The sequence below is a fragment of the Hippichthys cyanospilos genome, chromosome 15 (genome assembly GCF_059441005.1).
Source record: "Hippichthys cyanospilos isolate Australia breed blue-spotted pipefish chromosome 15, RoL_Hcya_1.0, whole genome shotgun sequence".
Classification (NCBI taxonomy): domain Eukaryota; kingdom Metazoa; phylum Chordata; class Actinopteri; order Syngnathiformes; family Syngnathidae; genus Hippichthys; species Hippichthys cyanospilos.
This window is the reverse complement of record NC_142383.1, coordinates 8,915,470-8,930,473: the sequence shown is the minus strand read 5'-3', so window position 1 is coordinate 8,930,473 and position 15,004 is coordinate 8,915,470. Positions and strand designations below refer to the sequence as shown.

Here is a 15,004-nt window from a genome sequence, read left to right as displayed (position 1 = left end):
CCAGGTGTTCTCAAGATTGTGTTCGTGTCCACAAGTACGTACTCAAATTGTATTTGTTTTGCTTAATTTATACTTCATTTCTTCCTGAATTCTTTCGCACTGCAAACTAACCTTTGAGTGCAGGCAGCATACAGTGTCCTTCATCACTCTCATTAGTGTTGGAGCTTTGAGCTCGCTACAGTATGTCTGGAATGTCAGCTCACCTCATGGACACACACCTGCTGTGCAATGGCACACACTCGCACACACACCAATCCATTATGTTTCTGCACAGGTTTGTGCGGCAAATTTGCATATGATACCCTCCCGTCATATTCTTTTCCTCAGGCTGTAAAAGGATATCCTTCCTCTTCTTCTCAGTCCGGTCTGATGTGTGTCCTCCTACACACACATTCCAAAAGTACACAAGTAGTCAACCACAACAAGATAGACGACTTTAAGTGCAGACAAGTGATAGCTGATGCCCATGTACAGTAATAACATTAACAGCATGGCTGTTGCTATTTTTAAAGACACCAACAAAATATTCCTAAGCTAACCAGTTAACAATTGTGATTAGCATTAGCACACTAGTGATTACCATTTAAGGTCAACAAACACTAACTAGCATTTAGTTCACACATACATAATGGTATATGTACGCTACAATGTAATAGTGTCTTAAATATTGTGCTTCAATAATGTCTAGATTAAATTATATTGTAGCTGCCGGTTAGCTGCTATAAGGTCCATAACATTTTTCATTATTACAATTCTTGTTATAAATATTATTTTTTCTTCTTATTCTTCTTCTTCACTGTCCTCCCCCTCTTCTTTGTTTTCTTCTTATAAAAAAAAAATGTAGCTTTAAGCACGACCACAAGGTAGTGCACCCAGACAAGCAATGGAGCCATAAATCAAAGTGGTTTTGCATACGTTTTGTACTTCTGTTGTCATCCTTTTTATTGTGGCAACAATTAAATGTAATTTTTGTCACTATTTTTCTTTATTACAACTGATCCCAAACTTGTAAAGTCCACTGTTTTTTGACGGAGTCCTCCTCCCTTGCTCTGATTATAACACTGTTTATTTGGAAAAAATGTCTGTTTAGAAAATGGTGCCGTAAACATGGTTCCCTTGGAGCTTCCAGGCAGATATTTTAATAAAAATGTTTTTAAAGTGAACTTGTTGACTCTCCCAGCTTGGTCAACATTTTTTCTCAGCCCAATAGTCAACCACATTAAGATAGTAGACTTTAAATACACACAAGTGACATTTGACATTCATGTGCAGTAATAACAATTTCAGTGTAAAATCATTTGACTTGTCGATATGCAATTGTGAAACGAGCATCGAGGGGGGGCAATGACATTTCTTGATAAATAATCAAAAGATTGCAATGTAAATAATTAAAAGTTTGCAATGTCTGCTTTTCTACTCATCAAAGCCGCCGCTGTGTCAGAAAAAAAAACAAAACAAAACAACAACAACTCCACCATTTTAGTTTTGTGCACCCTGCAGAGCCTCGGTGTAACCCTTGGGTGTGGTTGCACCTCAGTTCTGACTGCTCATTATGTGCTGGGAAGCTATGGAAGCATAGAAGGAAAAAAACAGACCGAGGGAACACAGCTTCATTTGTTCCCATTACACACCGTAAAAATCAAGTAAATATTACTCCCTATAAGTGGGAATGAGCTCAGTAATCAAACTACATTTGTTGGATGTTTACAGTTTAATTGGCATTCCGTATGTTTGGTGCCCCTTTACTTACAAATTCAACATGAATGCTCCTGTTGTGTGTGTTTTGCAAACAGCTGTAACTTTTGCATCCGTGCAATACTATCCAACAACTGTGTGACTTTCATAATAATTTTGACATTCCATCGCGCTTCATTAGACAGCATGAAATTTCACATGACTGAGCAAAATGGGTCACCAAGATGCCCTTGGGAATTCATTTGTCCTCAAAGGATTGGAGAAGAAGAAGAAACGAACAGAGGATTGTTGTTAAGTGTATGACAGAAAAATCTTTTTTTGTGGTAAAGCAGCATTTATAATCCACCATGTGACTGTACTGTTTCTTTAATAATCCCAGAAAGTAGGAAGGAAGGAGAAGAATGAGCTCAGCGGGAGAAGGAACACGAGCCAAATAGCAGAAACGGAAAGAAAGGGTATAAACTAGTTCCTTTGAGGCAGTACCTCCCTTTTAAAAGGATTTCCTTATAATCTTACTTTTTTCCAATTGTGCTTTCAGTGATTTATAATGGATTGTAAATTTCTGTTCTAGCACTATGTTAGAATTATGGTTCCTCACCAGGACTCAAAAAATATTTATCAAAAAAATAAATGAAGTATAAAATTAGAATGGCTTCTGGTGATAAAGAAAATAACCCGTAACACTTGCTGATAAACTTCACTGGATACTTTTCAATGACAGCAACTGTAAAAAAAAAAAAAAAAAAAAAATCTCTACTGGACCCGCTTTGGGTTCTAAGTCACAGTTTGTGAACAAGTGCTTTAAATAAATTAATTTTACTATCTATAAATAATGTGAGTGAACTTGTCTATCATTAATTAGATAACCTTTACTTTTCATGTATATTTAATAGCTTAAAAATTGATTTTGTCACTTGCTGTTGATGAAAAATTTCGTCACATGGCGCAGGTGACAACCTATCACCAAGAAAGTGGAAAATATATTTTTAAAGCTAATAGTAACAACAATAATAAATAATAACACGGAAAAATAGCTATCAAATCATTCACAAAATAACTTTTTCATGCTGAATTAAGTAAAGTATCCCTAAAAGTGTAAGTGAAATTTTTAACCAAACACAGACCTAATTCACTGAGGTGATGCTCATTAAAACGCTGCACGCAGAAACAGTCAACAAACGTTCAAACTGTCAAACAGTCAACAACGTTAAAGTCAACATATCTGAAGAATGGAGTACAAGAGCACAAGGCAGTAAAACTAGAAAGCCAACAGTTAGTGTTAGTGACTTGTATAGTGAATAAAAAAGGTACACAACTGGGCTCCTGTGAGGTCTGGAATGTGTTGGGTTCAAAATCGGAGGGGTACTTTATTTGTTTTAAAGGGGCGTTTTAGTTAGTCCATGTTATTCATACATGAGAAGATTGGTGACTAAAGTTGTGAGCTGGTCTTTACTTGTTTGTTAGTAATTGACACTTTTGTTTACTCTGGTAAGTCCTACATCAAACAAAAGGTGTTGGCTCCACTCAGTGGTTGGACTAGGCAAGGGCACACTCCATGCATTTACTGTATGATATCACTGCAATGCAGACCACACTTGATGCCAGTGATGTCGATTGTCCGCTTGTTATAATACTGTTTTTATTTTATCATTTTATAAACAACCCTAATCTCCCTGAATTTGCATATATCACATGTGCTTAACAGCTTTGTAAAAATAATGAGGATTATATGAGTTGGAATGTGCAGCTTTTGATTATGTTTTTTTTCCCCCACAGAAATCGTGGCAAGCACCCGAGGATGTCAGTGGTACAACACCCAAGGAGCGAGCCTTAAAGAGTGTCACTTTTCAGGAATCAGTCAGCATCATCACTGACGGACCGCTAATCATGGAGGTGGAAAGCCAGCAGATCCAGCACGGTTGCCTCAGCAGATCCAGTATCCAAAGCCAAAGTGCGGTCGAGCTGAAGGTAGAAACATCTGATAGCGATGTAGAGCAGGTATGCAAAATCTCATTATATGGGAATCTTGCACTTATCGTCTGTATTTTTTTGCTATCAAGCTGTACAAGCTTTACAGCATTTTCTAAGTCTTGTCCCCTTGACCCCACCTGTGTCAACTACATTCGTTGGTTGCTCGTAGTAAATAGTTGCATTATTTCATTTTAGCAACATTTTTGAGAATTGAATGGGTCAGATCAAGCCAGGAAAGATCACAATGCTTGCCTCCTGCTACAGATGACATTGTCGAGATAATGTGTCAGTCGAGCAGTCTGCTCCGAATATTTGGGCATCAGAATTTGTTTAAAACAAACACTATGTATTAAAAAAAAAATCACTTTGACAGAATTTTTTATTGTTGAATCTTAGTGTAAGAGTCATTTTTATATACAGACCTACCACATAAGTGTTCACGTTCATCGTAACTGTGAGCATAGTCAAATTTCTACAATTGTAGTTTGCATTCAGTCTGAAAGATCACGGTTTGACATTTTATTGTCAGGGTCCTTCTCCTTGATCACTCAACTGGAACCATTTGATGATTATCCTGTCGTATTTGTATGGTTTCCTTCTTTAAGTCCCTCCACATTGTCACGTTGACGACCCGATCGTACGTGCCTTCAAACAAAGTCTCACTTTCATTCTTTTCATCACTATCAGACAACGAAACACTTGTGTTGTCAGATACCGAGGAAAAGGAATCACTCAGGTCCATGGAAGCAGCATTGCTGCTTTTCGCCATGAACCTATAACCTACTTGACACTGATTGTTGACTTGCTGCAGTGTTTCGCAATTGAGCGAGAGTCCGCCATCGTTTTCCTTGACAATCTTGGTTCTCAGACGCTTTTCCCAAAAGCTGCTGTATCTTGTTTCAGGTGTTCTATCCAGCATATTGGCCTCAACGTCTTTCTTTTTACTCTCCGTTTGGACCTCATTGGTCAAATATTCCACCTGGTCCCAGAGAATCTTGTTCTCGTTCCCCTCCGACTTCAACTTAGCAGACAAGTCTGCTAATTTTAGCCCCTGGCAGTTGATTTTTTCCTTTGCCATTTTGAGCTGAGCTTTCAGGTCTTTGACTTGATTCTCCAGCGACTTGCTTCCTTCCTCGTTGAAAACGCCAAAGAGCTTCTGCTTGGCTGAGTTATACCTGCCAGAAGCCAATTCCTTCACTCGTGATAACATTTTCTCTTGCATTTACATTAAGGTGTGGAATGGAATTTTTGCAAAGTGTTTACAATGAACTAACTTAGATGTTTTCAGCTACTACTAAAAAAGAAGTATTACATTTGCTAACTGTATGAAATGCATACAAAGCAGTGATGTCATCCTACAAAGGGTATCCAAAACCTTTGTGAAATCATGTTTTTCTCACTTCCTTGGGTTCACTGGCATCACCATGACAACTTAAGTGGTTACAATGAGCTCATTTTGATCTGTAGAATTACATGCGCATAATATTTGACATGAATACAGAGCAGTGATGTCATCATGCAAAGGGCATCTGAAACGTTTGTGAAGTCATTCTCTCTCAGTTCCGTGGGTTCACTAGCATTGCCATGACACTTTGCTGTTGATTGAAAGGGATTCGGGCGTCTGCGGCATCAAATTCTTTGACTTTGATCAGTCCAGCCTGAAAATTCACATATTTGGGAGACTTTTTTTTTTTTTTTTTTATAAAATTTAAAGTTTCCGATACGTTTTCTCAATTTTTTGACCTCGTCATGATTTCTTAACTCATTCAAGCCCAAAGACATAGTTTTGTTTTTTTTAAGAGGATATTCAAACCCAGTTAATGGCTTTAGCACTTAAGTAATTGATTAGTCTCCGTAAATAAGTACTAAAATGATAAATTATATAATAATCAATTACTTTAGATTCTAGAGTGCCTAAATTGATTGCTGTAGGTACTGTGATACCTAATGTAATCCATTACTTTAGATACCTAAAGTATTTGATTAATGTATAAAGTACTCACTTATAATAGTGCTTATTATTTAATGTATCTGATTACTTATTATCTAATGTATTTGATTTGACTAAAGTAATTGGTCATTTCAGGTCTTAAGTAATTATTAAAAGTAATTGATTACATGAGTACCTTAAGTAATTAATTATGTTGACGCTCTTGGTACATCAACTAATCAATTATTTGTAGTCCTTAATTACAAAAAGTAATCAATTACTTTCACACTTTAGTAATTTAGTACTTAATTTCATAACCAGACCATCTGATCTGATCACTGGTTTCTGTCTTATCTCCTCTGGTCTTAGGAGATCCGCTACCTTGATAAGGTGCTGGATGCAGCCTCAGAAACACCCACCAATGGAGACTCCTCCCCATCTGCCTACACCAAACCCATCAGCATAGATGGAAAGTCTTCATCTGTGTGCGTGTCCAATTCCCCTCCTGGCTATCACCAGCCAATCATCGTGGAGGGACAAAACCAAACTACTTTCCTACATCAGGATGACTCCCTCGTAAAAACAAACGGGCATATGCCGAGGGAGGACTCAAGCCACAGCAGTGCAAAGTTTGAGCTGAGAGCTTTCCAGGAGGACAAAAGGCCGGCAAAGCTCTTCACCCCAGGAGAAGAGCAGCAGGTCAGAGTGACAAGGAGACGAAATCCAGATGAGGTAATTGGGTCATGTAATCAGCTATATTAGTTCAGAAACTATGAGTGGACAGTAATTCAGGAATGCAACATTACAATGTCCTGACATCATCAGTCTACTCATGTGCCTCCTCTGAGGCTGAAAAGGTGTTACGAGTGTACATCTTCCAACAGGTCCAGGAATTGGAGCGTGAGCGTCAGGAGCTGATCCGAGACCAGGCAGTTAAGAAAAACCCTGGGATTGCTCAGCGTTGGTGGAATCCTCCGCAAGAGGTAGTTCTCTTATAAACATGTGTTTCATTTATAATATTGAAACACCCATTGATTGACTCACTGATTGACTTATTTAAGGTTCCCTTGGAAGAGCAGCTGGACCCTGAACAGCTCGAGTCACTCCGAAAATATCAAGAGAGAAAAACCCAGAAGCAAAATCCTACTTATACATACTCACAGGTAGCAGAATGCACACTATAAATAAACAATAACAACATTATTCAGTGTAGTGTCGTGCAATGAAAATTGTGCAGTATCTCTAGGGTTTAGCCTGCTTTCTAGCTATTGATACGTCACTTCCTGTTCCCTTAGCGGTGCATAGAGTGACTAAACTTGTGATGCCTCAAGCTTTGTTAGGCCTGGAAACACTCAATGCATAATCAAAAAAGTTTTTAATCAAACTATATTTGACAACTTCCTAGAAGTGACATGTATGTATTAGAAAACACATTAATGACAAAAAAGATTAATTTTAACATGCTGCCCTAAATATTTGCTGTCTTTGTCTTTTGTCTTTGTTGACCTTTTTTTTTTTTTTTTCCAACTTAATTTTGACAATGTCCTGTTTTCTCATCCCCAATGGCAGCCTCAAGTTACCGGACCTCCCACGCTGGTTACCTTTGACCCAGAGTTAATCAGGAAGGAGGACATAGTGGAAAAAAAGATTGACTTCTCATCTGCCAGGAAGCAATTCCTGCAAACGGAAGTGCCCAAGAATTCCGTAGCTCCTCACATATACTCTGCCAGACCCTTCTCCAAATCCATACCCAAGGGCAACCACGGGAGTGGCAACGTTGTTCCGGAAATCGGAGAGTGTCATGTGACCTGGTCTGATGAAGGCACGGCTGGAGAATTCACCAGCGTCCGCGCTGTCATGACAAATGTCAGTGACGAAGAGGAAGGGAAGAGCCAGTTTTCCCAAGGCTATCACCCCGAGGAGTCCGACTCTGGATTAGAAGAATTATCTGTCCGCTCTCAGGACACAACAGTGTTTAGCTTGGATAGCATTTCAGACAGTGGGGCCTCACTGCCGCCGACACCACTGCCACTTACCCCAGTGTCACCCTTAACCCCTCAGCCCACTACACCAGTCAACGGGCGAACCACTAACATTGCAGCAGAGGATGAGTTAGAATACCAAGCTGAAGTCCTTGTCCAAAATGTGATCCAAAATGCCCTCTCCACAAACGGAGATGACTGGCAGTCAGCTCTCCAGAACCTGGATTCTTCACAAACAAGCAGTCCAATGTCTCCATCATCTGCGTCAACAAATAGTCCAGTGCCAGTATCTTCATCTCCTTTGTCTTTTGGGGAAGCTGACCATCTGCAATCACCTGTTAACTCCAGCGTGGCTACATCTAACCAGCTGCCAGAGGAACAGGTTGCTTATCAAGAAAAGCCTACAAAAATCAAAAATGTTCTGCAACAGTCTTCTTCATCCAGTCCAACCCAGTCATCACAATCATCTTCAATTCCTTCTCAGCCTATCTCCCCTCCACAGAGACCCAAAGTAGGAGGACCAAGGATCAAAATTCAGTCCTCTTATACCAGAGCACTTGCTTCTTCAGCCTCGGTTGCTGCGCCGGCTCCTTGCCCTGTAAATGAAGTTAATGTACCCAGACCAGCCGCGGTCTACCGCCCCCCTTCTCCACCAAGCCCTGAAAAATCCGAATTCAGCTACTTCAGTAAGTATTCTGAAGCTGCTGAATTGCGTAGCACAGCGGCCGCAACAAAAGGCCCTGAGGTGGAAGTGGCGAGCGGCCCATTCCGCCTTCGCTCCAAGAAACAGCGTACGTTGTCTATGATCGAGGAGGAGATCCGAGCAGCTCAGCAGAGGGAGGAAGAACTGAAGAAACAGAGAGAAGCGCAACCTACTGTTGTTCCTCACGTCGCGAACCCTTCCAGCAGCAGTCAAGTCCCTGCGAGAGCTGGGGTACGGAAAACCACCATATCCCCGGCAGACAAGTTAAAGAGCAACAGCCTGCCAACGAGACTCACGATGACATCAAGGACGGCGCCAGGTTTGTTAATGCACTTCCTGTATGACTCCTGCTACAAGATGGTTGTAAGAGCTGCATCAAAAAAAATACCTCATAACAACTGTAGTGCCAAATTTTGTTTAACTCTGACAATGATAGATTTATAGACATTTACTGTAAGTAAAAAGTAACCCAATTATGAGTTACAAAGGGCCGACCAATACTTGAGTCAATTTGACCCAACTTTTTGTTTATTTTTATTCACAAAACAATGCAAAAATGTGGCTCATTTACTACAAAACAACCCAGAAAGTTGGGTGAGTTTCACTTAGATAGATTCTGTGTCTTTTTGGCCTTTTTCTTAAGAGACTATGATTACTGCCCGAATTATATAATTAAAAACAAAATGGAAAACCGACTGTGCACTGCGCATTTGCCCCATGTAACCATTTCCATTTTCGCGCCGTAGGAAAGATCGAGAAGGTTCGACCCGCTCCGCCTGTCTCGCCTTCGCCTTCAGAAGGAGCCCTGTCTGACGCGGGCAGTGAGGACTCTGGAGGATCTCGGCCTAAAAATTTCATGCAGACACTCATGGAAGACTATGAAACACACAAGGTGAAGAGGAGGGAGAAAATGGAGGACAACAGTGTAAGTACTAACAGTACATATTCATTCATATGTATTTGCAAAGACGGGTGAAGATAGAAAGTTAATATTAACAGCTGTCAACTGCAGAAAATAAACATTATTTCAGTTATGCTTGGCCTTCAAAATACATTTATTGTATGTTAAGGAACATTCAGACACAGGGCAGATGCCAAATGCATTCTGGACTATGTTTATCTTTATAATCTGGTCATTTCACTGGCTTCAGCACATGACATTTAAGCAATATGATATGTAAGCAAACTGGAGATTTTCCACCAGCCTTAAAACAGGAAATGAAAGTAAAAGTAACAGACAAAGGAGATTTTTGTTCTGAGTTTTTAATAAAATTCTTGAAATCCCTTTTTATAAATACTGTATGTAAGATTATTATCCACCATTTGTTCTATTGTGACATGTGTTGACTGTATTTCCTGTTGCTTCTGTCTTGCTGGTCGCTCAGTATGCCCGTTTGTTGCTGGCTAATGAGGTAACCACTGAGGTACCTGACACACACCAAAAAACCCGATTACTACCTTTACTCGCAGACCTGGGACAGATTGAACTGTATCTATTATGTAATGAGTTTAATCATTATTTATTGATTAATTTGTTTAGGGTGAATCAATGTAAAAAGAAAAATGTGTCCCAGGTCTGGGTGTGGTCTCACTGTTATCGTTCTACTCTAGTGTTGCTAATTGATGCATGAGTTTGCACTTGGATTTGAAAAAATGTTTTACCCACCCCTCCCTAATGAAGACACTGTAAAATATGAGCAATTTAATTTTCTTGATTATTAATTATATATTTAAGAAAGGTACATCTTTTTGCAATAGATTTAATGCTTTAGGTTGCAACGTTGTAACGTAAGATTCATACTCGCACTTGACGAGTGTTTTCATTATAATCAGGTTGATTTTTACACAGGCAGAAACACAATTCATCAAGGGATATTTTAACCATTTTCAGCATTAAAAGTTTATTAGCGTGTCTGTAATTAATTTGCTAACTTTGTTGTAAACTGAAAATGACATCACATGTGTTCAGGCTCAGGTAACAACCAATCACAGGTCAGATTGTGAACTTCACATGAATAAACCCAGAAAATAGCATAGCAGTGATTGGTGATTCACTTATTCAATCGAAAGACATATTTTCGAAGGTTTTTTTTTTTTCCAAACATTCAATCCAGGCACATTATCAAATAAGTTATCAAGTGCTAAATGAAATTAGCACTAAACTAAACAATCAATTTAGTATGTAAGTAACTAAAAGAAATGTATTACTTTAGGCAATCAAGTAGGCCTACTAAAATAATCAAGTTAGTACTTAAGTGATAAAGTGATTGATTACATAAAGTACTGAAAGTAAACAATTCCTATCCTTAAATATATTGATTACTTAAGTACTTTATACCTAAAATAAAAACGTTAATACTTTTTAACCTCTGTGTATTTAATTACCTTAGTACTTGATCAACACACAGTAGTAGTTACTTGACAAACACTTGAAAAATAATGTGAAAATTGTAAACACATACGTAGGATTGAATGAAAACAAAAACAGTTTATAAATGTATTACTTCTACATAGAAAAAAGAAGAAGATAAAGAAGTTATCAAATTAATTACAGGCAAAATATTAACGTTTCACCGCTTAAAATGGCTAAAATACGTATGTATTAAACCATCAGCAATAAATCGACCATCCAGCATCATGGGTTAATTTATTAGGGACTCTTCACTTATAGTTTGCTGTATTATTCATTATCAGTTAGTTTAATTTAATCACTAATCTTTACGCAAACCAAGATAGGTGTTGTGAAAGTCATCAAGTGTCTCTGAGACCATCAATCCACTCCTATCTTAACATGACACACATTTGTCTTCCTTGATTGAGCACTTGTGCGTGTTGGCCTTGGCGCGTGTGCATATGTGTAAAAGGGTGCACCTGATCAAGCATGACACACTTGAGGGACCGTGATCAAATGTCTTATTATTATGTCTTATTATTGTCATATTTATTGTCAAATACAAGGAGGGGGCTTGATTGTGGGGGAAAAAATGCTGGTTCATCTTTGTTCAATTCAAACAGTAAAGTTTGTGTGTTAGAGTCACCCCTGGGTGCAAGCAGTACATCTCAAATTTTGTTTTGTTCAATAAAGCAATTCCAATTTAACTAAATTATAGTACAAGTTAATAGTTATATTTTGCAGATACCCTGCTTAAAATAATTATGGAACCCCTTGCCACTTAATTGGAGGTTTGTTTAATAGTCAAAGAATGGCATTTGTTTTCATTAAAAAAAGAAAATAATTCTTTTTGACTCATAATCATTTAAAATAATTGCCTAAAAAAATTGCTACTTGTCCTTCATTTGAAAATTATGAAATAAAAGGCAGTCTTTCAAGACTTAACATTTTTTTTCTTAAATAAAAACAGTCTTGACATATTTAGCTTATAATGTTGTAATAGCAAAACTCAACATTTATAATGTACATTGTTTATAAATATGACAACTGCACTTGGGGACAATCAGTCAGACAATCTAGTGTTACTTTAATGCATAATAATAACATAATAATCCCCTCATCATATGTTTGTAATGTATACTGTATTCATAGTAGATTAGAGTTTAAGAATCTGGTGAATTTCAGTATTTTATTATTCATTACTCGCACAACTTTGCACCGTGAGTGAGGGGCGTGTACTTTTCATGGAAATCTTGTCAATCACATTTTACTGGTGCTCCTATCAGTGTTATTACATGAAGTAGTTACTAGTGCTTCATTCTGTATTCTCCAGTTACCCTACTATACTATTTGAAGCTTATCAATTTATAAAACTTGCTCATGGTCACATTCGAAAAGTAACTTACGTCTGATTATTTAATTGAAACTACTATGGTTGGTTGAGGATATCGAGGAGAAACACGTTACCAACGTCACTTGATGAGATGGATCTCATGAGTATATGGAAAATGGATGGATGGTTCCCACCCCTCTAGTGGTTGACGATAGTAGTAATAGTGTGTTTCTCCAATGAATCCAAAGCTCTCTCTGTGGTTGACGGTGCATGGTGACGTCAAAGTGGCATGTGTGGTGGTGTGAATATGCCAATGGGAATCAGTGAACGGCAGGGTGATTTTTCTCTTTTTTTTTTTTTTTTTTAACAGGTGCTGGAGGCCACTCGCATCACCCGGAGGAAAAGTGACATGGCACTGAAATGGGAGGCCGGTATTTATGCCAATGAAGATGGAGAAGAAGAGGAAGAAGAAGAGGAAGAGGAAGAGTGAAAATAGGACATATGAAAAAAAGGACAGACAGGGGAAACAGTATTTATTTTACTTTTAGTGTTCTGATGATCACATGACCCTCTGGTCTGACCAAAGGAGCTCGACAAGGAATTTTATCAACTATTAATTTTTGGACTTGGATCCTGCAAGTGTAACAGAATGTAGGTGATGCGAGTATGTAAGACAAAAGGAAGGCGATGCAAAAGACAATTTGCAATCAAGAGAAAGGATTTGGAATTATGGATGCAAGTTTCATTGGAGGAAACTTGGGTTTTCTATTGAAGGTTGCCAGAAAGTAACCAAAGGTCTTGTTCACGAGGCCTCACAGGATGCATATATTGATTGAATTTTAAAAGCCGTATCGCCAAGATTTGATTTATAGCGTGAACAAGTAGAGACTATGGATAAAATGTTTTGTCAATATTCACAATTATATTACAGTAATTAGTAATCTGTGTGAGATTTAAACAAGATGGAGGAAAAAGTCATGTTTGTTTATCAAGTGTTTATTAGCAGGCTGAAAAACAGTATATGCACCATATAAATACCAATGGTCTAAAATCACTTGTTTTACCATTGGTTTGTTGACAGTGTATTTTGTATTATATTGCGGTAGGATTGTGTATTTGACAGAAGCACATTTATTCCCGTGTACTTATTATAGTTGCTCGCCTTTTTTTTAATAAACATTTGCCATTTTGTAATGGCAAATGTTTATTAAAAAATGTATATGTACACACACACTATATATATATATATATATATATATATATATATATATATATGAGAACCAGTATGCCTATTTAAGAAATTGTATTATTCACTAACTTAACTTTCCTTTTGCTATCAAATAATACAACCCCCGACAATGGTTGGATGTGAAGATCTGGGATGAATGTCAAGTCCAAGTTCATGTTCAAAATAGCAAACAAGAGCACAAGGAATGAATTTTAACTAAGAGTGATTATACGCCAGTGTGTTTCTGAGTCACTTCAACTGAGAAGTAGCTCTTCGTCAGTTGTTTTTACGATTCCTTCTTCACCCCCAGCATGCAAATTTCGAGAGGTTTGTGAGAATGCATTTGAACCAAAGGTCACCATTTTGGTCTACCAGAGTGTCTTGTCCAAGTGCCCTTCACAACTCGACACTGACCTGTCTCCGCCTCGACTCGCTCGGCTAAATCCTCAGGCAAAGTGAAAGCAAGGAACATAGTGAGGTATTTAGAGACACTCTCTATTATTGATTTTATAGTCATGTAATAATATATTAAATGACAGCTATTTAAATGGAATGTTCCCTTTGAGGTAATTCTAATGCAATACGGCACAGGCGCAGGGGAAGTTAAGTCGGCATAATCTAATATTTGAAACACGTAAAGTTGATGTGGGATATTTAAAGCTTGACTTTTAATTAAAAAAAAAAAAAATAAAAAAAAAAAAATAAGGTTTTGGTTATCTTTGCTAAAGTCACCAGTGTCAAAATACAAATGCCGACCGTCCCTTGATTGTCCTTCACGTGTGCTGCATTGAATGTGGTTGGAATTTCCATTAACAGCAAAGACATGAAAAATATGCTGCCTTTTTGTTATTTGAGTTATTGATGCAGAGATGATTTATTTATCTTTTAAAAAGCCGATGGCTTGGTTTTTACCCTCCGACTTGCTTCAATGTGTGACGACGCAATTTTATGATTGAGATTATAACCTCTGTCCTTATGTTAACCACTCATATATGTTCATATTGTGCTCCACTTAGCACGTGTATGGCTCAGTTATTCGCTTATTATACATATGACAAATATTTTCTCATTAAATACAAAATGAAAATTTTCGGACTGTTTTATTTATTTATTTTTTTGTTTCTGCCACTGCCAGGACATCTTAAACCAAGTCAAGTCATACGTGTTCTTAACAATAACATATATATGATATGCCCTCACTAGTCTAATCACATCTTGAACAATATTGCAATTGTAGAGTATAAATTATGTATTAGAATCCATCCATTAACTGACTTAGGGGCCGACTACTTTTCCACTTACTGTGAACTGAAAATTACATAACAATCAATCAGTGCTTAACTTGAAAATATCACATGACCGAGGGCACATGGAACATATTTATTTATGTTTTAACTTAACTTCCCCCTTAAGGCCTTTATATTAAAGCATGCATTCTGATTATGAATTTAGCTGATTCTTCAACACTGGATGACATGAAATTATTAGATTATCACAGTTGTATTTATTGTTAATGGAGTTTGGTGGGCCAAAGAGCACGCTGTCAGTAAATTCCTCTTTAGCGTATGTGTTTGAATGGAAATTTAATTATGTCCTTATTCAAGTTGTTTTTCCTACTATTTATTCCATGTTACAAGTCATAATAGTTACTGTAATTAGTACAATAAATTACCTCAATACTTGGTGTGATAAAAACTGTGTATATACACAGACAGACAGACAGACAGACAGACAGACAGACAGACAGACAGATAGATAGATAGATAGATA

The 15,004-nt window shown here is 37.7% G+C and overlaps 1 protein-coding gene across 6 annotated transcripts in view; it reads left to right on the top strand.

The window, feature by feature from the left end:
• palm2akap2 (PALM2 and AKAP2 fusion) overlaps nucleotides 1-14,324 on the top strand; it is a 70,980-nt gene extending 56,656 nt beyond the window's left edge. For 5 of the 6 annotated variants that reach the window (XM_088435017.1, XM_088435016.1, XM_088435021.1 and 2 more), the window contains 8 exons: nucleotides 3,472-3,693; nucleotides 5,966-6,328; nucleotides 6,481-6,579; nucleotides 6,658-6,759; nucleotides 7,166-8,600; nucleotides 9,028-9,206; nucleotides 9,667-9,705; nucleotides 12,377-14,324. In XM_088435017.1, the coding sequence (XP_088291143.1) occupies nucleotides 3,472-3,693; nucleotides 5,966-6,328; nucleotides 6,481-6,579; nucleotides 6,658-6,759; nucleotides 7,166-8,600; nucleotides 9,028-9,206; nucleotides 9,667-9,705; nucleotides 12,377-12,496 (2,559 nt within the window). In that variant the 3' untranslated portion in view covers nucleotides 12,497-14,324. The remainder of the gene's footprint in view (nucleotides 1-3,471; nucleotides 3,694-5,965; nucleotides 6,329-6,480; nucleotides 6,580-6,657; nucleotides 6,760-7,165; nucleotides 8,601-9,027; nucleotides 9,207-9,666; nucleotides 9,706-12,376) is intronic. The other variant, XM_088435020.1, reaches the window with a different exon arrangement.
• The last annotated feature ends 680 nt before the right edge of the window (nucleotides 14,325-15,004 follow it).